Source organism: Martes martes, assembly GCF_963455335.1.
Source record: "Martes martes genome assembly, chromosome: 7".
NCBI lineage: Eukaryota > Metazoa > Chordata > Mammalia > Carnivora > Mustelidae > Martes > Martes martes.
The window spans coordinates 83,019,180-83,044,361 of record NC_137894.1 but is presented as its reverse complement, the minus strand read 5'-3'; the positions used below and the strand labels follow the sequence as shown (position 1 = coordinate 83,044,361).

Here is a 25,182-nt window from a genome sequence, read left to right as displayed (position 1 = left end):
CCTATAATATAGAAAAGTAGGCACTTAGTATATATTAGAAGTGGGAATAAGAAAATGAACTTCTAAGTCTTTGGGTTCTTTTTTATATTGCTGGCCTAAATGGTATTAGTGAATCATAATTAAACTGCATTAATATTGAAGACAAAGAGAAATACTAAATATATTGAGAAGATAGGATGAACATAAAAGATTTAACTGAGGACCAAATCTAGTTTTTTTTAATTTAAACATACATGCTTGAATGTTAGTGACTAGATCCAGGTGGGATTAATCAAAGAGAAGTTTTGGGAAAGGGTTGACTAGAAATTTGAAGGCAGAGAGAGAAAATATAAATTTGTAGAAAAAGATTAAAGGAGAAAGTCTTCTTATTTAAGTGTAAAGATGGTATAGAACTTTTAGCAGTGTGCATTAATCAAATTTGAATTACTAGAACTCTTTTTTTTTTTTTAAGTTTTTTGAGAGAGAGAGAGCAAACGTATGCGCACAAAGCAGGGGAGTGGGAAGGGAAAGAGAATCTCAAGCAGACTCTGCACTGAGTGGAGAGCTAGAGTCTGGACTCAATCCCAGGATCCAAGATCACAACTAGAGCTGAAATCAAGAATTGGACACCTAACTCACAGAACCACCCTGGCTCCCCATGTATTGCAAATCTTTTTCAGAAAGAAGGCTTTCTATAGCTCAGCTTACACTACTGAACTTTTTTTTTAAAGTAGGCTCCACCCCCAACATGGGGCTGGAACTGAACCCCGAGATTGAGTTGCATGCTCTACTGACTGAATCAGCCAGTGCCCCACTACCGATCTTTTAAGGTAAAAATTTCTGGTTCTCAGCCAAAGAGAGTCCTTAGCAACATCCACAAATTGTTTTCAGTGAGCCTAGTATGTTGATATAATTTTTAATACCAGAAAAAAAGGGCTGTTTGGGATAACTGTTCTTTGGAATTCTAAGTTAAAGTGGAAACCGCCTTCTTTAGATATATGTTGTGTTTCTTTTATGTACCAAAGACCCAGACTTACAAGCTGATTCCTAGATTGTCATTGCAAGTTCAGCAGTTAAAATTTAGAATCCTTATTTACTTGCATAAGTAAATTAGGAGGACATCCTGGGAAACCTTTCTTTACTCTAAAAATCCCTAAATAATCACAAAAATAAATGAAAATTATTTTTTAAAAGATATTATTTATTTGTCAAGGTGAGCAAGAACAATCAGGAGGAGCCAGGCAGAGGGAGAAGCAGGCTCCTCGCTGAGCAGGGAGCCTGATGCAGGACTGGATCCCAGGACCCTGGGATCATGATCTGAGCTGAAGGCAGATGCTTGACCAACTGAGCTGCCTAGATGTCGCTGAAAATGATTTTTTAAAAAGATTTTATTTATTTGAGAAAAAGAGTGAGTGGGGTCAGGGAGAAGAGGGAGAAAGAGAAACAGACTCCCCCCCTGAGCAGGAAGCCAGAATGGAGCTCTGAGATCCTGACCTGAGCTGAAAGCGGACACTTAACTGACTGAGCCCCCCAGGCACCCCTGAAAAAGAATTTTTTTTTCTAAACAAGTTTAATTTAAATCATCTATAAAGCTTATGTTGTATTTCTGTATGGGCTCAACAAAATAGTTCACCTTAACAAAATAGTTCAGTAAAATTTAGACTGATAATACAAACTTAACTCATTTTCTTCAGTATTCTAAGGGGCTTCAAATTGCATTAGCCATTAGGAGCATCTGCCTAATGCCTTTCAAAAGTCTTTGAATGTTAAAAGTTGCGGGTGAGGGTAGTCTCTGTGGCAACTTCTCTGTTGATCCTTTGCACTAACACCAACAACAGTCAGGTGCATCTCCACCAACACTTACAGTCCTTATGACGGGGGTGAGAAGGATCAAAATGGGGAGTTGGCAAGTAAATTGAGGTTCACCTCTTTTCTAACATGAAAGGAAATCAAATGTTTGCTTGCTTCAATTTGTATCTCATTGAACTTGTTAGTAGCAGGATGGTGAAGTAGAACAGTAGTTCTGAAGTTCTTAGTTCCCTGTGGCAGGAGAATATTAGAGGTAATATCACAAGAAGGGAGACTATGTGTAGCTATTCCTGTCCTGAGATCGCTGTTAGAAATAAAAGGGAAGTTCATTTCTACATGGTTACATGTTCAGGTCTGAGAAATTTGACCCTCATCTGAATAAAATCTCTCTTTCATCTTTTCCTACCTACTTCGTGCTCTGTTTCATGTGGCCAATATAAGATCAGTTTTTGATGAATGACTTACCTTGTAGATACTTTGAATTTTTCTGAGACCAAGATAAAATTGTAGTTTGTTAATTTTCTATGCTGTTTTGGAGACCAATAGTATGGTATATAAGTGGCATTCATTTGACCTATGGTTCTGAATTACTGTTTTTAAAATGGGGTTATCTGTCTATCTTAGACAAAGTCAGAGACCATCCAAACATAAAAGTTAAAGGAGAAATAGGAGAAATGACATAAGTTAAAATAATTTTCGATGAAAGGAAAAGGAATGGTAAAAATACAAATAGAGGGGTGCCTGGATGACTCAGTCAGTTAAATGTCCTGACCCCTGATCTCAGGGTTCTGAGTTCAGGCTCCACATTTGTCTCCACAGTGGGTATAGAGCCTACTTTAAAAAAAAAAAAAAAAAGTACAAATAGAATCTATTCATCACTAAAGGCCAGACAGAATCCTTTGATTAAATTAAAAACGTATGCCAAGAGAATAATTCTGGTTAGAGTTTGGTACACTTTTTTAAAAATAAAGGGCCAGATAGTAAATATTATAGACTGTGTAATTCATATGGATTCAGTCACAGCCACTGAACTCTGCTGTTTAAGTGCAAAAGCAGCCATAAACAGTGTATGAATGAGTATGGCTGTTTTCTAGTAGTTCCTTCTTCATAAATACTGTAATTTGTATATCCTATTATTTTCACATATCACAGAGTAGTCTTCTGATTTTTATTTGAAGCCACTTAAATATGTATAAATTGTTCTTAGCTTGCAGATTGTACATATAAAAAAAAACAGGAGATAATTTAGATCTGGCCTGTAGGCCATAGTTTGCTGACTCCTGGAAGGAGGGAAGGGTTCCTGCTTTAAATAAGGTTTATTGAATAAAATCCGCAGAGGTCCCCTTTATGTTTAGAACCTCAGGGTTTGGCATGCCAAAGTGATTTGGGAGGGTGGAAAAAGCCTGTGGAGCCAAACTGACTATTGTTTCTGGGAATCTTCTTTCATAATCTATAAAGCTGAAATAATATCTATATTCATATGGTGGTTGTATGAGCTTCTGCTGCATAACAAACCACCCCCAAAATTTAGTGGCCTAAATCAGTAAACATTATTCTCACAGTTGATTGGCTGGAATGTTCTTATGGTCTGGGCTGTCCTGTCTGGGGCTGGATTACCTAGGTCCTGTACTTTAGAATAGCCTTCCTCACATGTCTGGGACCTCAGACTAGGGTGGCTACTTTCATGTGGCCTCTCATCCTACAGGAAGCTAATCCAAACTTGTTCCCAAGGAAGTAGTAGGGTTCCCAGCAGCAAGAGAGGGCAAGCTCCACTGTGCAAAGCACATTGCAAGCCTCAGCATGCTTTGTGTTTACTAGTATTCCATTGACCAGAGCAAGTCACATGAACAAATCCGGAGTTGCTGTGGGAGGGAATCAAAGAGATGTGAGTCAACAGGGGCTATACCTGCAATTATCTGCCACAGTAGTTACCATTTGTTAGTAGGCCAGCAGAGTACCTGGCACATGAAGCACTCAGTCAATGTCAGATCCTTCCTGTACTTGTCAGAGATAAGTGAAGAGTCTGCCAGCTGTGATGACTCATCTTTTTTTAAGTCAGTCCCTAATTTTCTTATGTCCTAGTCACAGTTCTTCAGAGTTCGCCACATATCATTTTAGGGAGATGATGCCAATACCTGTAAACTTTTGAGAGCTTACTATATGCCACACACTGTTCTAAGCTCTTTATATGATCTTATTTAATTCCCACAACACCTTCTGTAATAAGAGCTCATTTGCTCACTTTATAGTTGAGAAGCTCATACACCTAGGTTAATTAATTAAAAGTTGATCAAGGTCACAGGTGAGATTTCTAAGCACAAGGCATTGTCAGAATCACTGCTTCTGTTTGGGAAGAATACACTCAGAAATATATATATGAAAGGATAGCATTTAAGCAGGATTAAAAAATTATAGTTGAATATACTCAATGAACACGCACTATTTACTCTTCCCTTTACATAAGCATTTTATAATTTGTCTAAGTGTGAAGAAAGATAGGATTATACATATGTGGTTAGATTATCTTTTGACCATTTGTTGTAAGAGAGAGTGATACAGGTCATAAGGTTGAGTGTCCGAAAATCAGCATCATCTTTTGATCATTGATTCAAAGGGGAAAAAAACTCAATATTTAAACAGGTTCCCTTTTTCTTTAAATTCTTCATCATTTTTCCAATCAGAGGGTACCTTAATTTTTCTTTTTTAAGATTTTTCTTTTAATTTATTTGAGACAGAGAGACTGAGAGCACAAGCGGGGAGGAGGGGCAGAGGGAGAGGGAGAAGCAGACTCCCTACTGACCAGGGAGCCTGATTGGGGGCTCAGTCCCAGGACCCCGAGATCAACCTGAGCCATAGCCAGATGCTGTGGGGGCCAGGCGCCCCCACAGGGTACCTTAATTATGTTACTTCTGTACTCTGACCTGTTTAAGCTTTCTTCTTTTCAGATATTTTGCCCGCAGATTGAAGAATGCTATTTACTAGCAACAAAAGGTGACTGCAGGGACGCCTGTGTGGCTCAGTTGGTTAAGCTGCTGCCTTTGGCTCAGGTCATCATCCCAGGGTCCTGAGATCAAGTCCTGCATCAGGCTCCTTGCTCAATGGGGAGTCTGCTTCTCTCTATGTCTGCCTCTCCCCCTGCTTGTGCTCTCTCTCTCTCTGACAAATAAATAAATTAAAATCTTTAAAAAAAAAAAAAACCCTATCAAAAGGTGACTGCAAGCATGGGGAAGACTATAATTTTTATTTATTGATTTTCTGTCTTTTGGCAGAGTTGCCAGAATGAACAATGCAATTAGTTATGTCTTTTTTCTTGGAGGTAGTAGGGAATATTACCTATTCTAGGTCCTCTACTTTGTGTATAAAACAAAGCCAAGTTTTATATGGTTCGTTCAATAAGCATTGTGTGCTAGGTTATTACTCTTGTAGGTTTCGAAAAGAGGGTAGTGATTAAGGCAAAAACTAGGGACTTATGTTCAAGTGCAAGAGAGAGAAACACACAAATCAACATGATAATTCAGATTCTCATCAGTGTTGTAAAGAAAATAAAACTTGGGACGCCTGAGTGGCTCAGTCATTAAGCATCTGCCTTCAACTCAGGTCATGATCCCAGGGTCCTGGGATCAAGTCCCGCATTGGGCTCCCTGCTCAGCAGGGAACCTGCTTCTCCCTCTCCCACTCCCCCTGCTTGTATTCCCTCTCTCTCTCTCACTGTCTCTCTCTGTCAAATAAAAAAATAAAATCTTTAAAAAAAAAGAAAAGAAAAGAGAACTTGGTGGAATCGAATCTTGAGTTATATTTTTTTGTTTTAGCCAATTAAATCCAATAATTTCTCCATAAACTACTGTTGGATGCTACAGGATAATCCAGTGTGAGTAAAGAATTAGTACTTATTGTTCTCAAGCAGAACATAGGTAATAGGGATAGAGTTTGCAGGACAAAGATAAGTGAAATAAGTACAAATGACAAAGGATTGAATAAGAAATGCCCTAAGGGGCATAAAGGGAAGGGAGAATTGGAGGAAAGTAGTTAAAGGGTAGAAACTTCTAGTTACAAGATAAATAAGTACAAGGGATATAATGTACAACATGATTGTAGCTAATACTGCTGTATGAAATACAGGAAAGCTGTTAAGTGAATATATAAATCCTAAGAGTTCTCAAGGAGAAGTTTTTTTTGTTCTTTTTATTGTATCTGTATGAGGTGATGGATATTAGCTGAATCTATTATAATCACTCACAGTATACTTACATCAAATCATGCTGTATGCTTTGAACTTCTACAGTGATGTATGTCGGTAATTCCTCAGCAAAAGTTGGGCTAAAAAAGACATAGTTGAGTTTTATTTTGTTAGCGAATATATCACTAACATTCAAATAGAATGAATGAAATAGGGTTGCCGAGGTGGCTCTGTTGTTAAGCGTCTGCCTTCAGCTCAGGTCATGATCCCAGAGTCCTGGGATTGAGCCCGCATCAGGCTTCCTGCTCACCAGAAAACCTGCTTCTCGCTCTCCCACTCCCCCTGCTTGTATTCCCTCTCTTGCTATCTCTGTGTCAAATAAATAAATAAAATCTTTTAAAAAAAGAACGAATAAAAGATACTGTAATGCCAAATTAATTTAGCACTCTGATAATAATTTGCTATGATTGGTCATTAGAATGGGCTAGCGTTTTACCTTTTAGTTATTAATCTTTATGAAGGTATGCTTGCATCTTCATCTGCTTCCAGTCGGTCAGTCAGTGTGTTGATTTTCACTGTTACCGTATTAAGAATATTACTGACCTGGGACACCTGGGTGGCTCAGTCAGTCGAGCGTCTGCCTTTAGCTCAGGTCATGATCCCAGGGTCATGGGATGGAGTCTGGCGGGATCCTTGCTCAGTGGGGAGTGTCCTTTTCCCTCTGCCTCTCCACCTGCTTTTATGTGCTCTCTCTCTCTGTCTCTCTGACAAATAAATAATAATTTTTTTAAAAGAATGTTATTGACCTTAAGGATAGTAAAAAAAAAATTCAGGTTATTTCCTTCAAGCTTCCAGCTAGAATTTGAGAGTGCAAGAAGTACTTGGTATAATTCCGTCATCTTAATTTGTTAGTCACGTATATAATAATCTTTGCTAATTCTTAGTTACTTTTATGCATTGTATTTTGTTGTGCAGAAGCCATCTGACTTTCATTTGACTAACTCGAGGTGGGAGAGAGATACCATATATTGAACTTTTTTTTTCATGAAGAATGGATTTTAGGTGAATTTTTATAATGTTTATTATGGTTGAGGTGAAACAAACTATAGAATAGGTCTCCTTTGACACAGTTTTTGCATTACACAGAACTCTTTGACCTTTCTTCTGGTAAGTATCACAGGACTAATCTATACGTCAATGAGATCTAACAAGTAGACCTACTTCAATTAGCCTTTCTCATGTGCATTAATATTTTTAAAAGAACAATAAATGTTTTTCTTTTAAGTTGAAGAATGAATAACTTACATTCAGATAGGCCTTTATCCTAGTCTAAACTAATAAAGTTTTATTAAAACACTATTTTCTTATGATAAAATTCATTTTTAAATGTATAGTTGTGACTTCTGACAGTTAAGTAACCCACCACAATAAAACGTAGAACATTTCTACTATTCCCCAAAAGTTCTTTCATCCCCTCCTTGTAGTCTACCCTTACCGCCACCTCCTAACCTAACCTGTATGGCAACCACTGATCTATTTTCTGTGCTTATAATTTTGCCCTTTCCAAAATATAAATATAAATGAAATCTTGGGTCTGACTTTTTTTTTTCCTGTTGATCTGTATGTCTTTCTGCCAATACTACACTATTATTATTTACTGTAGCTTTTTAGTATCTTTTATTAATTTTTCCCATGATGTGAAATGAATGCTTTTAGTTGAAGTTAATATTTCCTAATGTTTATCATTAGTATTTTTAAATTAAACTTTCTATTTTAAGATAACTGTAGATCTTCATGCAGTTGTAAAATAATACAGAATTTCTCCCAGTGGCACTACCTTGTAAAATTGTAGTACTGTATCCCAACCAGAATATTGACATTGATATAGTCATGATAGAGAACATTTCTATTACTACAAGGATCCCTCGTATTGCTCTTTGATAGCCACACCCACAAATCATAGGTTGTTATATTTATTTTCTTTCCTTCTTCATATTTTCAGTTTTCTGAAACAAATATGACTTGAATTCTGTATTGCCAGTGACAAAGTAACTTTCAAGTTTAAGAGTCTTATTCAGCTTTATTTGTTGAATTGAAAAATACAGTGCTGTGACTCAAAGTAAATTTAACAGAGAAAATGTTTGTAGACAGGCCAGTTTTTAATAAAAATACCTAGTACCCCTAATAGGTAGCTTAGTGTTTTTTCTTATCAGCTGGGATTTGACTTGGGTGCATATGACAGAAAGAATTTTAATGGCATAAGGAAATAAAAATTTTTCATGTAAAATTAAGTACCAGCGTTACAGTGGGGGGGAGGGGAGGTGGGATGCACATCCGTAAAGTTGTCAGGAACTCAGGTTTTTTCCTGTTTTCTGCTGCATCATTCTGAGGCTGTGACCATTGTTTTCATTGTTCAGGATGGCAGCAAGAGAGAGGGAAGGCAAGAAGCTTCTCTTCCTATGTCCATCCTTCACATTGCCGCTGATTTGAGTATTCTGAAATACTAAATGTTGATGGGGTGCCTAGGTGGCTCAGTCACTTGGGTCTCAGACTCTTGGTTTCAGCTCAGGTCACAATCTCAGGGTCATGAAATTGAGGCCCAAGTCAGCTTGAGATTCTTTCCCTCTGCCCCTCCCTGCCTCAAGCTCACACTCGTTCTTTCTCCCAAATAAATAATTAAATCTTTAAAAATAAATAAATAAGGGGGCGCCTGGGAGTCTCAGTAGGTTAAGCCTCTGCCTTCGGCTCAGGTCATGATCTCAGGGTCCTGGGATCGAGCCCCACATCGAGCTCTCTGCTCAGCGGGAAGCCTGCTTCCCACTCTCTCTCTGCCTGCTGCTCTGGTTGTGCTCTCTCTCTGTCAAATAAATAAATAAAATCTTTAAAATAAATAAATAAACAAATAAAATAGTATATGTCAAAACGAAAGGTCACTTGCTGCTAAATCTCTGGTGGCATTTCATTATATTTAGTGTTTACTTGTCTCTGATCTTCATATGTTGGTCTTGCCTTCTTACAAGGTTATCATGTCTCTTTACATGTTGGTGTCAGTATGCCAGTCTAACATAAAGCTAAGCACACAAACGCTTTAAATGCCTATTAATTTGAATACAGTAGTTAGAATTTTAAAGTATTTTGGTGAAGCTTTAATTAATTTGATTTATACTTAAGCCTGACTAACTCTTGGGGCTTTAAGATGTTAATTTTGAATACTAGAGAGCTTAAATTGCATGCTCATAATATCCAGGTATTTGATACTTATTAGAAATATGTAGGATTTAACCCATATATCTTATATCTAGGATTTTATTTCCAAAGATTTTCACTTGAACTATATATCTTCTAATAATAAATTTAGCCTTTAGTAAGAATATAATGATTTTTTTTTTTTTTTAAGTAGGCTCCACACCCATCAGGGCTTGAACTCAACACAGGGCTTGAACTCGAGACCATGAGATTGAGACCCTAGCTGAGATCAGGAGTCTGACTCCTAACCCGTGGAGCCATCCAGGCACCCCAAGAATCTAATGATTCCTATTAATGATATTTAGGTTTATAATAGGACAAATGCCAATTAGAGAAATAAGACCTGATTCTCTGATCCATAAAGAGTCTCAGAACAGTTCAAAATGAAACACTCTTTGAACAACTCTGATCAGTATGTCTAAAAAGTGAGGAGTTAGCAAAGCATCATTTTCTGACTTCTTCCCACTGACAAGTAATCAACATAATTCAGTCTTCTTTTTTTTTTTTTAAGATTTTATTTATTTACTTGACAGAGATCACAAGTAGGCAGAGAGAGAGGGGGAGCAGGCTCCCCGCCGAGCAGAGAGCCCCATGTGGGGCTCGATCCCAGGACCCCGGGACCATGACCTGAGCTGAAGGCAGAGGCTTTAACCCACTGAGCCACCCAGGCGCCCCCAGTCTTCTTTTTTGAAATAGCAGACTTGTTGAGTGGTCGGTCTACTTTCCTCCACTTAAGTATCACATAACCACCTTAATTTGAGGGTTTTGGTTTTGTTTTTTTTTAAATTCTGAACTTCAAATTAAGCATATACACTCTGTTTCTACCTATAAAGTTGAGGTAAGTATCCAAGCACAGCATTTTAAAATAAATGTTCTTGACACCTGTATTACAAGAAAATAAAAGGTTAATGAGGCAGCACAGGGGAGCAGGTATAAAGTATGCCACAAATTCAACATATTCCATTTTTAGAGTTGCAAACAGAGAGAAACAGTCTGTTATGTCAGGTAAGTCTCCCCAAGTTTCTAGTCTTCTTTCCTTCTGCTGTTGACTATTTGTCTTCTACCCCAAATGACTTGTAAAAATTCTGCAAATGTTTCAATTCTAGAATGTTTTATGATTTTGCTTTAATGAATTTGTATTTTGAGATATAAATCAAACACTGACTATTAAAACTACTTTTAAAACAAAACCAGGGGGCACCTGGGTGGCTCCGTTGGTTGAGCATCTGCCTTCAGCTCAGGTCATGATCCCGGAATCCCGGGGTCAAGTCCCACTTCAGGCTCCCTGCTCCACAGGGAGTCTGCTTCTCCTTCTGATCTTCTCCCCGCTGATGCTTTCTCTTGCTGTCTCTCCCCGAAATAAATAAAATCTTTTAAATAAATGAATGAATGAATAAAACAAAACCAGGGGTGCCTGGGTGGCTCAGTCAGTTAAGTGGCTGCCTTTGGTTCAGGTATGATCCCAGGGTCCTGGGATCGAGTCCCACATCAGGCTCCCAGCTCAGTGGCGAGCCTGTTTCTCCCTCTGCCTGCTGCTCTCCCTGCTTGTGCTTACTCGCTCTTTGTCTCTCTGACAAATAAATAAATAATCTTTTTAAAAAATAATAAATAAAACAAGGCCCAACTTCTTGGGAGAAGAGGTATATACCATATTCTTATAAAAGGCTATTTCCGGGGCGCCTGGGTGGCTCAGTGGGTTAAAGCCTCTGCCTTCATTTCAGGTCGTGATCCCAGGGTCCTGGGATCGAGCCCCACATCGGGCTCTCTGCCCGGTGGAGAGCCTGCTTCCTCCTCTCTGTGCCTGCCCCTCTGCCTACTTGTGATCTCTGTCTGTCAAATAAATAAATAAAATCTTAAAAAAAAAAAAAGGCTTTTTCCTTGTTTACATTCTCACTGTCACAGATTTATGGCTAATTTCTGCTGTGTCCTCATTCTGTGCTTACTGCTGTTCCACAGACTTGCTTTCACTCTTAAAATTCTTTAAGTCATTAGCACCTTAGGAGCCTCTTGACTGCCTCGGCTTAAAGTTTTGAAATACACCTGGGTCAGTACAGTGTTTCTGTTTCAGTAATGGAGTGGAAGATTAGAAAATATAGGGGCTTCAGAGAAAAAGCTAGTTTTGACTGTATCATTACTGATTCTATGGGCATGAGCAAATGATTTCACTTTTCTGACCCTAAATTTTCATCTTCTGGAAAATGTATAACTTGTGGAGTTGATGTGAAGGCAGAAACACGTATAAGTCATGTACTTATCTGGCATACAGAAACTCTAATAATAAGGATCATCTTTTGATTGCCAGCCTCCGCTCTGTCGTCAAATAATGGAGCATAACTTTAATTTAGAAAGTTTCTGTACCCTAAAAGACCCACTCGCTATTTGTGGACTCATGATTCTTTAAGCTTTTTTACATTCCCACCTTCTTTGGACTAGAACCAAGAAATTGTAGCAAGTGGATTTGAAAGACATAGACTAATAAGCCTATTTAGAAATCTATTAGAAGGTGTTGACTTAACATCTTGAATAGTTAACCAAAGTTTAGCTTAGCACTAGCAAGAGGCCTGGCCTTGATTAGATTAGCAAGAAATGCTAAACCTGTGGTTTGTGCAAAGTTAATAGTGTTGGTAATAAGTAGTATAATTTATATGTAAAACATTTCCTACATTCTCATCTATGTCTTTGGACTGATTTGCTTCTCCCTTATTGTGTCAGGGAATTATACTTCTATGATATTTTTCTGTTGATTTTAAATAAATTAGTTGTTGAATTATTGTAGCTCTGTGGGCCCTACTGGGGATCATAGACTATTCCCTTCTGTAGACTGTCGAACCATTTCAGGCACCACACCAGCCATACCTGAGCCGGGCACAGACCCATTTCTTTGTTTTTTCTTCATCACCACCACCACCACCACCATCACAACTTAGGGGAATTCACCTGGGCTCTGCCAGTGAAAAACCATCTCTTTATGTAACTTGAAGAACTTTGTCATAAGTTCACTGAAGAGCTTCCTTCACCACCAAAGGGAACTCTGAGCAAATCATCCCTGGATGATACCCAGACCCTTCAAAACTGGGTCTGTTTGAGGTGAAGGGGGTTAAGAGATACAAACTTCCAGTTATAAATAAGTCTGGAAATGAAAAGTGCAGCATAGAGAATATAGTCAGTCGTGTTGTAATAGTGCTATATGGCAACAGATGATGACTACACTTACCATGGTGAGCACTGCATAATGTACAGAATCGTTGAATCACTGTGTTGTACACCTGAAATGAATATAACATTGCATGTCAACTATACCTCAATAATACATTTTTTAAAACTGGGTCCATTTGATTGATTCCTTGCATATTTTTGTGCAGTTCATGTCACTAAGTTTACAGAACCTTTGTATTACTAGGCTACATAATTACCTAACATTTTTGATAGGATTTCCTGTAGTTGTTCCTCTTTAGAAACACTGGATTATTTCTGCCAACCAATGGTGAAAGTCAGCCTGCAGTTCTTTTTATGCCATTTACGTTTGCTACTGATTTAGCCTTGATAATTGAGCCTTCTTAAGCTTTATTGTTAGAACAGAAAAAAATTCTTAAAAAGGTAAAATAAACATAAGATTTGCCATTGTAATCATTTTTAAGGTATAATGTGGTGTCATAAGTATATTCATGGTGTTACATAACCATCACTACTATTTCTAGAACGTTTTCATCATTCCAAACAGAAACTCTGTAGCCATTAAGCAATAACTCCCCATTTCTCCCTCCCTGCAGACTCTGGTAACCTTTATTCTACTTTCTGTCTCCATAATTTTCTTATTCTAGATATTTAATATAAGTGGGTTTGTACAATATTTGTTACTTGTTTGGCTTATTTCACTGAGTATAATGTTTTCAGGGTTCATCCATATTGTAGCCTGTATCAGAATTTCATCACTTTTCATGGCTGCTGAATATTCCACATTTTGTTTCCCCATTTACCTATTGGTAGACATTTGAGTTTTTTCCACCTTTTGGTTGGTATACAAGTATCTGCTAAGTTCCTGTTTGTTATTTTTTTTTTTAAGATTTTATTAATTTATTTGACAGAGACACAGTGAGAGAGGGAACACAAGCAGGGGAAATGGGAGAGGGAGAAGCAGGCTCCCCCCCCCCCCCGCCCCAAGCAGGGAGCCCAATGCGTGACTTTATCCTAGGACACTGAGATCATGACCCGAGCTGAAGGCAGACGCTTAATGACTAAGCCACCCAGGCACCCCAAGTTCGTGTTTCCAATTCTTTTCCAATTCTTTTAGAAATAGAGTTGCTGGGTCATGTGATAATTCTGTGTTTAATTTTCTTAGGAGCCATCATATTATTTTCACAGCAACTACCCCATTTTATATTCCCACCAGCAATGCACAAGGGTTCTAGTTTCTCCATATCCTCACTAACACTCATTATTTCTCATGTTTTGTTCTTTTAATAATAGCCATTTGGTATAAAGTGGTATCTCATTGCAGTTTTGATTTTTTATTTCCTTTACTTAAGATTAATGATGGCTAAACATCTTTTCATGTGCTTATTGCCATTTGTATCTGTTTAGGTCCTTTGCCTATTTTTGAATTGGGTTCTTTTTTGTTGAGTTAATAAGTGTTCTTTATATGTTCTGTCATGTCTTTGTCTGGTTTATTTATCAGGGTAATATTGGTATTATAAAATAAGTTAAGACGTGTTATATCCTCCTCAATTTTTTGGAAGATTTTGAGAGTTGATATTAATTCTTTGAATGTTTAATAGAATTTGCTATGAAGCTATCTGGTCCTGGGCTTTTCTTTTTTGGAAAGTTTTTGATTACTGATTCAGTCTTCTTACTACTTACAAATCTATTCAAATTTTCTATTTTTTCCTGGGTCAGTTTTGGTAGTTTGTGTATTTTCTTTTTTTTTTTTTTAAGATTTTATTTATTTATTTGACAGAGAGAGATCACAAGTAGGCAAAGAGGCAGGCAGAGAGAGAGGGAGAGGGAAGCAGGCTCCCGGCTGAGCAGAGAGCCAGATGCGGGACTCGATCCCAGGACCCTGAGATCATGACCTGAGCCAAAGGCAGTGGCCTAACCCACTGAGCCACCCAGGCGCCCCAGTTTGTGTATTTTCAAGAATTTGTCCATTTTATCTAAGTTATCCAATTTGTCAGCATAAACAATTATCCAAAATCTTTTCTTATAGTCTTTCTTAGTTTTGGTAAAATCACTAGTAATGTCCCCCACTTTACTTCTCATTTTAGTAATTTGAATCCTCTCCGTTTGTTCTCAATTCTTTAAGAGCAAGTTGTAAAGGAGTCACATATGATACTTTTAATTGAACCTATATAACACTCAGAATGAGGGAAAATTAGCAAAGAGAGAAGATGATTTGAGGGCTGGATTCACCTACATAGTTTACATTTTGAGGATTCTTAAACTTTGGGGTGCTGTGAAACCGATTATTTCTTCAATTTGGGAATGATGCAAAAATTTCCTAGCCGGAAATCCCTGGTCCTGGTTTTCTCTGTGCCTAGCAGCACTATTAGATATTTTAGGGTATACTAAATTGTTCTAATGGAGAATTAATGAGCACATGATAAAATGTATACTAATAAAAATATGTGCTATTATGTTATAAAAATTCACCAGCTTTCCGGGGCGCCTGAGTGGCTCAGTGGGCTAAGCATCTGCCCTCAGCTATGGTCATGACCTCAGGGTCCTGAGATTAAGCCCCGCATGGGGTGCTCTGCCCGGCGGGGAGGCTGCACCCCCCGCCCTCTCTCTGCATGCTGCTCTGCCTACTTGTGATCTCTCTCTCTCTGTCAAAAGAAAAAAAAAAGTCCTAAAAAAAAATTCACCAGCTTTCCAAAATGAGTCCACTCTGAATATACTGTTGGTCTTTCTGGAATTGTATGATTCTCTTTATTTTGGCTGTAAGTGACAAAAATTAATTTTAAAAAGCAGGGGCAAAGGGTCAGTTATCAGTTTATTGAATCAAAGGAAAGATTAAATAGCTAAACCTTAGATGAGCAAAGCACAGCTTAAGTCTGAGGAAAAACAGAAATAAGAGAATTGATTGCCTCTAGTACCTTTGCCATCTCTCCTCTCTTGTTGGCTTCATCTTTTTTTTTATTTTTAAGATTTTATTTATTTATTTGACAGAGAGAGGGAACACAAGCAGGGGGAGTAGGTGAGGGAGAAGCAGGCTTCCCACTGAACTAGGAGCCCAGTGTGGGGCTCAATCCCAGAACCCTGGGATCATGACCCAAGCCAAAGGCAGGCGGCTAATGACTGAGCCACCCAGGCATCCCGGCTTCATCTTCTCACTGCACAGTTACCTGTTTCTCATGGCAGGAAACATGGCCTCCAACAGCACCAGAACTTTATATCTTATAAATTCCATGATGGGAAAGGGACTGATTTTTGCTTTCTAGATTCCAAATTTTAAAATCTTGGAAAAGAATGAGACTCATGAGTGGCTTAGGTGGTTAAGTGTCTGTCTCTTGATTTTGGTTCAGGTCATGATCTCATGGGTTGTGAGATCAAGCACCATGTTGGACTTTATGCTCAGTGGGGAGTCTGCTTGAGATTCTCTCTCTCTGCATACCCCACCTTGTGCACATGTGCTCTCACTCACTCTCCCTCTCTCTAAAAGTAAATAAATCTTTTAAATAAATAAATAAAATCTTGGAAAAAATGTATTGGCTCAGCAAAAAGGTGCCCACCCAGTATCAACTAACTCTGGCCAGGACCTTGTGGGAACATGACAGCTCTCCTTAGTAGCCGTGTGGAGGGAGGTGGGGTAAAAGAAGAATGAAGTTCCTAGGAGAATGGGGATGGTGACTAGATGGGCAGCTTATGAATGCCCACAATATATCAAAACTTGTTTATGGTTTGTAGGATGACCCAATGAATGATAAATAGTGAGCAAATTGTCTAATCTTGAACCACTTTTTCTCAGAAAAGGGATTTACCCCATTGGTAAGTGTAGGTATATATGTACTTAAGATATTCTTAGTAATAAAACCTCCCCTTGGATTGCCTAAGTTGTTTTCTCTCACCCTTTTCCCTTTCCTGCCCCCAAGATCTTGGCAACCACTTACCCACTTCCTGTCTATGGATTTGCCTTTACTGAATATTCCCTATAAATGGAGTCATACACTATGTGGCCTTATATGTCTGGTTTCTTTCATTTAGCATAATGTGTTCGAAGTTCATCTATGCTTCATTTTAATTTTTGTGCTGAATAATATTCTGTTGTATGGATATACTATTTTCATTATTGGTTACAAATTGGCATAGTAAAAATGGGATTGAGAAATATTTCAGTTGTGAATATGTCTGGAATGGCAGCCCATAAAATCCAGATAGAGTGGGCAGAGGTTAAGGAATTCAAAATAGAGGCAATAAAGAAATGGGCAGAAGACATGAACAGACGTTTCTCCAAAGAAGACATCCAGATGGCCAACAGACACATGAAAAAGTGTGCTCCACATCACTCAGCATCAGGGAAATACAAATCAAAACCACAATGAGATACCACCTCACACCAGTCAGAATGGCTAAAATTAACAAGTCTGGAAACCACAGATGCTGGCGAGGACGTGGAGAAAGGGGAACCCTCCTACACTATTAGTGGGAATGCAAGCTGGTATAGCCACTCTGCAAAACAGTATGGAGGTTCCTCAAAAAGTTGAAAATAGAGTTACCCTATGAACCAGCAATTATACTGTTGGGTATTTACCCCAAAAATACAAATGTAGTGATCTGAAGGGGCACCTGCACCCCAATGTTTATAGCAGCAATGTTCACAATAGCCAAACTATGGAAAGAGCTCAGATGTCTGTTGACAGATGAATGGATAAAGAAGATGGGGTGTATATATACACAATAGAATATTACTCATCTGTCAAAAAAGAGAAATCTTGCCATTGTACCAACATGGAACTAGAGAGTATTATGCTAAGCAAAATAAGTCAGTTAGAGAAAGGTAATTATCATATGGTCTCACTGATGTGGGGAATTTAAGAAACAAAAACAGAGGATCATAGAGAAAGAGAGGAAAAAATAAAATAAGAGGAAACCAGAGAGGGAGACAAACCATAAGAGACTCTTAACTACAGGAAACAAACTAAGGGTTGCTGGAGGGGAGGAGGATGGAGGGAAGGGTAACTCGTGATGGTTATTAAGGAGGGAATGTGATGTAATGAGCATTGGATATGATATAACACTGATGAATCACAGACCTGTACCTCTGAAACCAATAATACATTATATGTTAGTAAAAAAAATAGAGGCAATAGAACTAGTGAATAGGAAGTTTTATAGAGATCAGAAATGCCAACAAAAGCTACGGTGAGAATAAAAAAGGTTATGATCGGATAATTTCAGAATTTAAAATGTTGGGTGCTTTGAAAAACTGTAAGATCCAGTCTGTATAATGACATATTATGCCAGTATTTGATTTTCTAAGCAGTATATTTAGTTAAGTATATACTTGCTGGGACACCTGGGTGGTTCAGTGGGTTGAGCATCTGCCTTTGGCTCAGGGCATGATCCCCCCAGGGTTCTGAGATTGAGTTCCACATCGGGCACCTTGGTCAGCAGGAAGCCTACTTCTCCCTCTTTCTGCCTGCCTCTCTCCATTTCTCTCCCCCTCTCTCTCTGACAAATAATAAAATAAAATCTTTTTTAAAAAGAGAATGTAATTGCTAAGAATTTTGATAAATTAACCTTTGTATTATTTTAAACTGTAGCTAACCTTTGCTTAAATTGGATGTTACAGATTTTCTATTAATTTGGTTACATCAATGAGTCATAGTTTCTACAAAACAATATCTTTTCAGTTCAGAATAATTAGATTGTTCTGAAGTGTTTGATTATAAAATATCAAATAATTTGCATTTTTTAATGTATCCTTTTCTTTCAGGTTACAGTGTAGGATTTTGGAAGTCCTCCCTCCATCACATCAAAATGGCTTTGCTAACGGACATATCAGCAGTGTCGATGGAGAAACTATTATCATCAGTGATAGTGATGATTCAGAAACACAAAACAGTTCTTTTCAAAATGGGTAAGTGATTCTTATTAATTTTTAAAATGTATTATCAGATTGGCTAATGATACCCTATTGATACAATTTTCTCTTTAATCCTTCCCTTTTTCCTTTGTAAACATACAGTGTAAAATCCATCTAAGTAACAACACGTGTTAGAATTTGCAAAATTGAAAGTACCTAGTTAACTCTAGTCAGCTGCTTAGGAATAATTGAAGTTCACATTCAGTTACACGTACACATTCCAATTTGGTTTTCTTTTTTTTTTTTTTAATTTATTTATTTGTTAGAGAGAGCGAGCGAGCACAGGCAGACAGAGTGGTAGGCAGAGGCAGAGGGAGAAGCAGGCTCCCCGCCGAGCAAGGAGCCCGATGTGGGACTCGATCCCAGGACGCTGAGATCACGACCTGAGCCGAAGGCAGCTGCCCAACCAACTGAGCCACCCAGGCGTCCCTCCAATTTGGTTTTCTTGGGAAAATTCTTTCTGTACTTTAATTATTATATCTAATCACTTTATAGTGCATATGGAAATTGGTCATTTGACAGTCTGGGTCAGCTGAGTGTTCCTGGACAAAAAAATCACACAGGCAAATATAGATTGGCATTGTCCGCAGGTAAATTTAAAATCTCAGCTAAGTCTTCAACTGATTAAAAGTCTTCTTAAATGCTATTCTGTATGTTCCACAAGTAAGTGAAACCATATGGTAATTGACTTCCTCTGCTTGACTTATTTCACTCAGCATAATCTCCAGCCCCATCCATGTTGATGAAAAGTTGGGTATTTATCCTTTCTAATGGCTGAGTAATATTCCATTGTGTATATGGACCATGTCTTTATTCATTCATCTGTTGAAGGGCATCTCAGCTCTTTTCACGGTTTGGCTATTGTGGACATTGCTGCTATGAACATTGCGGGTACATACGGCCCTTCTTTTCACTACATCTGTATCATTGGGGTAAATAGAGTTGCCAGGTCATAGCGGTTATACACGAACAATGAGTCATGGAACACTACATCAAAAACTAGTGATGTACTATATGGTGACTAACATAATAAAAAATAATAATAATTTTTTAAAAATTAAAATATATCCAGAAAAAAAAAGTCTTCTTATGTTCTTTAGCTCCACTCCCTCCTCTGTTCTAATAAGAAACCTAACCTGAGGCTGCTTTTTTTTTTTTTTTTTTTTTGGTGTGTGGTGGGGAGCATAGTTGGCACACAGTGCTACATTAGTTTCAGGTTTCCTGGCTGGTTCAGTCAGTAGAGCATACGATTGACCCTTGATCTCAGGGTAATGAGTTCAAGCCCCACACTGGGCATAAAGCTTACTTAAAAAAAAAAAAAAATGACATAGTGATTCAATATCTCTCTGTACTTATGCTATGTGACATAGTGATTCAGTATCTCTCTCTGTACTTATGCTCACCACAAGTATAGCTACCATCTGTCACCCTACAATGCTATTACAATACAATTGACTATATTCCCTATGCTGTGCCTTTGCATTTCTGTTACTTAATTCATTCCATAACCGGAAGGCTGTATTCTCCACTCCCCTTCACCCATTGTGCCCATCCCTCACCCCTCTCCCCTCCATTGACCATAGTTTGCTCTCCATACTTAGGTCTGATTCTCCTTTTTGTTTATTTGTTCACTTGTTTTTTAGGTTCCACATATAAGTGAAATCATATGGTGTTTGTCTCACCCATGTTGTCACAAATGTCAAGATCTCATCCTTTTTATGGCTACCTAATATTCCATTGTATATGTATGTATGTGTGTCTTCACTCATTCAGTTGGGTAAATTGGCTTGCTATTGATGGACACTTGGATTGCTTCCATTTTTTGGCTATTGTAAATAATGCTGCAATAAACATAGGGGTGGGGTGCGTATATCTTTGTTAATTTATGTTTTTGTTTTCTTTGGGTAGATATCCAGTACAGGAATTATTAGATCATATGGTATTTCTGTTTTTAATTTTTTGAGGAACTTCCATACTGTTTTCCACAGTGGCTACACCAGTTAACATTCCTATCAGTAGTACACAAGGGTTCTTTTTTCTCCACATCCTCACCAACACTTGTTTTTTTATCTTTTTGATTGTTGCCATCCTGACAGGTGCAAGGTTTTGATTTGCATTTCCCTGATTAATAGTGATATGGAGCTTTTTTTTTTTAAGTGGGCTCCATGTCCAGTGTGGAGCCCATCATGTGGCTTGAACTCATTACCCTGAGATCAAGGCCTGAGCTGAAATCAAGAGTCAGGCGCTTAACCAACTGAGCCACCCAGGTGCCCCAGCAGTTGAGCATTCTTTTTAAAATAATTATTTATTTACTTTTAGAGAGCATGCGCATTCATGAGTCAGGGGAGGGACAAAGAGAGACATGGGCAAGAACCTCAGGCAGATTCCCTGCAAAGCAGGGAGCCTGATTCAGGGCTTGATCCCACAACCTATGAGATCATGACCTGAGCCAAGATCAAGAGTTAGAGGCCAAGGTACCCCTTGAGGGGTTTTTTTTTTTTTTAAGATTTTATTTATTTATTTGACAGAGATCACAAGTAGGCAGAGAGAAAGAGGGGGGAAACAGGCTCCCTGCTGAGCAGAGAGCCCAATGTGGGGCTCAATCCCAGGACCCTGAGACCATGACCTGAGCCAAGGCAGAGGCTTAACCTGCTGAGTCACCCAGGCACCCCCGCCTTGAGTATTTTTTTTTTTTAAAGATTTTATTTATTTATTTGTCAGAGAGAGTGAGCACAGGCAGACAGAGAGGCAGGCAGAGGCAGAGGAAGAAGCAGGCTCCCTGCCGAGCAAGGAGCCCGATGTGGGACTCGATCCCAGGACCCTGGGATCATGACCTGAGCCGAAGGCAGCCGCCCAACCAACTGAGCCACCCAGGCGTCCCTTGAGTATTTTTTTAACTTGTCTGTTTGCCATCTGTGTGTATGTGTTAGTTGGAAAATTTCTAGTCAGGCCCTCTACCCACTTTTAATTGGATTATTTGGGGGTTTTTTGGTGTTGAATTATATCACTTTTTTATATATTGTGGATATGAACTCCCTGAGGCCACTCTTAACTACTTCCTTTATCTCTTTTGCATCTGAAATATCAGTAACTACCAAGTTCTGTACACAATTCAGCTTCTTGTTTTATCTGACTTGAACTTACTGTATCTATAACTACCATTTGAGCATTTGCTGTCCAGGCACTGTGCTAAGTTCTTTATACACATATCAGTCATTCCTGGAAGAGTGTTGTTATCCTTGTTAAAGAAGAAGAACCTGAGCTTTAGTAATGTTAATTGGTGTTGTACAAGACCATCTAGCTAGTATATTGCCTGACAGAAAAAACAGTTTTTAGGTGAGTGAATGAAGCATGACATGGTCCTATGTATTAAGTCTTTTGATGCATCTCATTTTTTTCTTGAGTTGCTACTTTATTAAGGACAAAAAAGAGATTTTTGCATCCCTCATTGAATATAGAGTTTATGATGCAAAATTATTGAGTATTATGGTAGTTAATGTATGTCCTTCAGCAGCCCTGACAGTAGTTCATGTGTTTTGTTTGGAGTGTATGAAAGATTATAACCCTTAACTAGAGTTAATTATATATGAGTCTTGAAGGGTTAAATATAGATTTGTATATAAAAGACATTTAAATTGATGTTTAAATATGGTAAGCATTAAATTTTTTCATTTTAAATGATTTATCAGTTAAGACTATTTTATAGTAACTTTTTTTTAAAGATTTTATTTATTTAAGAGAGCTCAAGCAAGAAAGCACAAGCAGAGGGAGGGGCAGAAAGAGGGAGAAGCAGGAAGCCCGATTCGGGGGCTCCACCCCAGGACCCTAAGATCATGACCTGAGCCTATAGACACTTAACCTACTGAACCACCCAGACACCCCTATTTTGTAGTAACTTTTAACCTAATCTTTCTAATTCTTGTAGATGCTGTGAGGTGCTTTAGGATGAGGAATGTCTAGACTCTTAGGTTCAGCACTCCATTATTCAGCTCATTAATGTCCTTTCTCTTCCTTTTTTGAATATGAGGTACATGCATAGTTTGTAGCTAATTTGGTACCTTGAGTACAAAGCAAATTAATTCATAATCCCCATTAATAATAGTAAATATTTTACTTGTTATATGTGGCTTTATTCCCATCAGTTTTACTTCTGCCACGTATAACAAGCTTATCACAGAGTATTACTTAATTTGACCATGATTTCCTGCCTAAATAGCTTGTGCCTTATTCCATGAATATACTTGGTATAGAAAAAGTGAGTAAGCTAATTAATTACTTTATTCACAGGTATTTTAACCTGTTTGTGATTCTAAAAGGATCTGAGCCTTCACTATACATCAACATCATAAAATGCCTACTTATTTATAGCTTGCTCCCGTTGTATTCTAATACACCAGGAAGAGTGAAACATAATCATCTTTGGGCCTTTGTTCTGCTATTTCTATCAATTCTATGACCTAAGTGAGTAAGAAATTTACTTCTTCTAGGTTGCTCCCTGACAACAAAACATAATCTGGAGTTTCTCACGTTTCAGTAGGTGGGTTGAAGGGATGAGAATGGAACAGTTATTTATTGGGCATTTTCCATTACTTGAGCTGTATAACAGCACCCACATCGTTTTCTTATTTATTTTATTCCTCAGAACCATTCTATAAGGTTAGGTGATCCTATTCTTTTTTTTTTTTTTTTAAGATTCCATTTATTTGACAGAGATCACAAGTAGGCAGAGAGGCAGGCAGAGAGAGAGGAAGGGAAGCAGACTCCCTGCTGAGCAGAGAGCCCGATGCGGGGCTCGATCCCAGGACCCTGAGATCATGACCTGAGCCGAAGGCAGAGGCTTAACCCACTGAGCCACCCAGGCGCCCCAATGATCCTATTCTTTTATCATTGAGGAGAAATGAAAGTTCAGAGTTAAAAAATGTTTCCACATCACCTAGTTAAAAATATCTGTGAGACATACTAAGGCGGCATATTTAGAATTAAGCCTAGGTGCTCAAAATGGTCACCAGCATTCCAGGGAGGGGGGCGTTAAAATATATATAATATTTTCTGTTTTAGCCATTTTAAGTGTATAATTCAATGGCATTAATTGCTTTCACAGTGTCATACCATTGTCACCACTATTCCCAAAACCTTTTCTTTACCCCAAACAGAAACTCTATACCCATTAGGTAATAATGGTACATTCCCTTTTCCCCAGCCATCACCTGGTAACCTCTAATCTGCTTTCTGTCTCTGTGGATTTACATATTCTAAATATTTCATATAAGTGGAATCATGCTGCGTTTGTCCTTTTGTGTATTGCTTATTTCATTTAGTACTATTTTCCAAGGTACAGCCATGTTGTAGTATGTTGAGATTTATAATAGAGCTTTTGATATACCTGTCTTAAATATACTTTAGAAAGAGATGAGGCTAATTTTTCTAATCATTGCTTTTTATTGCTCTACATTCCATTGTATGTATATACTACATTTTGTTTATCCATTCATCTGTTGATAGATGCTTGAGTTTATATGAATAATAATAATATGAATATATTGATGAATAATTGATGAAATTGAAATAATTGATGAAAATGAATAATAATGAAAATATTGATGAATAATATGAAAATATGAATAGTAATAATCAATAAATATTGATGTATGGGCACCTGTTCAAGTTCCTATTTTAAATTCTTTTGGGTATATACCAAGGAGTAGAATTGCTGAGTCATATATATGACTTATGTTTAACTTTTTGAGGAACTGCCAAACTGCTTTTCACAGCACCTGCGCCATTTTGCATACTTACCAGCAATATATAAGGATTCTAGTTTGTCCACATTCTCACCATCACTTAATATTTTTCGAGTTTTTTGATTAGTGGGATGAAGTGGTATGTCACTATGGTTTTGACTTGAATTTCTTTAATGATTAATGATAATGAGCATCTTTTCATTATTGGCTATTTGGTTGTTTTGGGGGTTTTTTGCCATTTGTATATACAAGTCCTGTACCAGTGTTTAAATTGGATTGTCTTTTTGTTCAGTTGTAAGAATTCTTTATATATTCTGGCCATCAGAATTTTAAAAATAGAGTATTTTGATACATTTGGGGGAGCATATTGATTATTTTTTTTCAAAGTCAGTTTTACATCAGTAAAAGTAAGAAGTTAAAGGCTTGACTTTTTATAAAGTTGTATTCCCTCAGAACAACATATTATTAGCTTACTTTGTCAGTCTGGGCACTGACTGCAGAATCTGACCGAACTAAGCAGTAACTACACATTTACCTTTGTAGGTCAGTTTTTGTTGGTGGGCAGCAGTCAAGGTTTTAGGAAGCAGGTCACTTATTTATTTTAAGGATGGATATTAACACCTTAAACATGTGCTTCTTAAACTAAGTTTGTGAAAGAGACTACAAGAAAGTTCTTTCTCTTCTTATCACAAAGCCATGGACAAAATCATGGACGTAGCAGCCTTGGACATTTTAGGGCTATCTGAATCTCATCTTCGCATTCTTGCAGAACTCTCCAATATCTTGGCAGAGCTTAGTTCAGAGTAAAAATATGAAGTCATTTTCTCCTATTTCACTGTTTATCATGTGATTTATGACAGAGCCTTTGATATACCAATCTAAATATACTTTTAAAAAATTTTTATTTGAGAGGGAGTGAGCAAGCACAAGTGGGAGGGAGAGGAAGAGAGAATCTGAAGCAGATTCCACTCTGAGCGCAGAGCCCGAAGTGGGGCTCAGTCCCATAACCACGAGATATGACCTGAGCTGAAACCAAGAGCCAGATGCTTAACCATCTGAGCCACCCAGGCAGCCCCTAAAGATACTTGAGAATGAAATGAGGCTAATTTTTATACCACTAGGATACTTTGTGTAGATTGTATAATAAGGAA

At 37.9% G+C, this 25,182-nt stretch overlaps 1 protein-coding gene across 4 annotated transcripts in view; it reads left to right on the top strand.

Moving 5' to 3' along the window:
• The window catches only part of BAZ1A (bromodomain adjacent to zinc finger domain 1A), a 97,031-nt gene that overhangs the window by 18,962 nt on the left and 52,887 nt on the right, over positions 1–25,182 (top strand). For all 4 annotated transcript variants that reach the window (XM_080807320.1, XM_080807319.1, XM_080807321.1 and 1 more), the window contains one exon: positions 18,141–18,284. In XM_080807320.1, the coding sequence (XP_080663446.1) occupies positions 18,141–18,284 (144 nt within the window). The remainder of the gene's footprint in view (positions 1–18,140; positions 18,285–25,182) is intronic.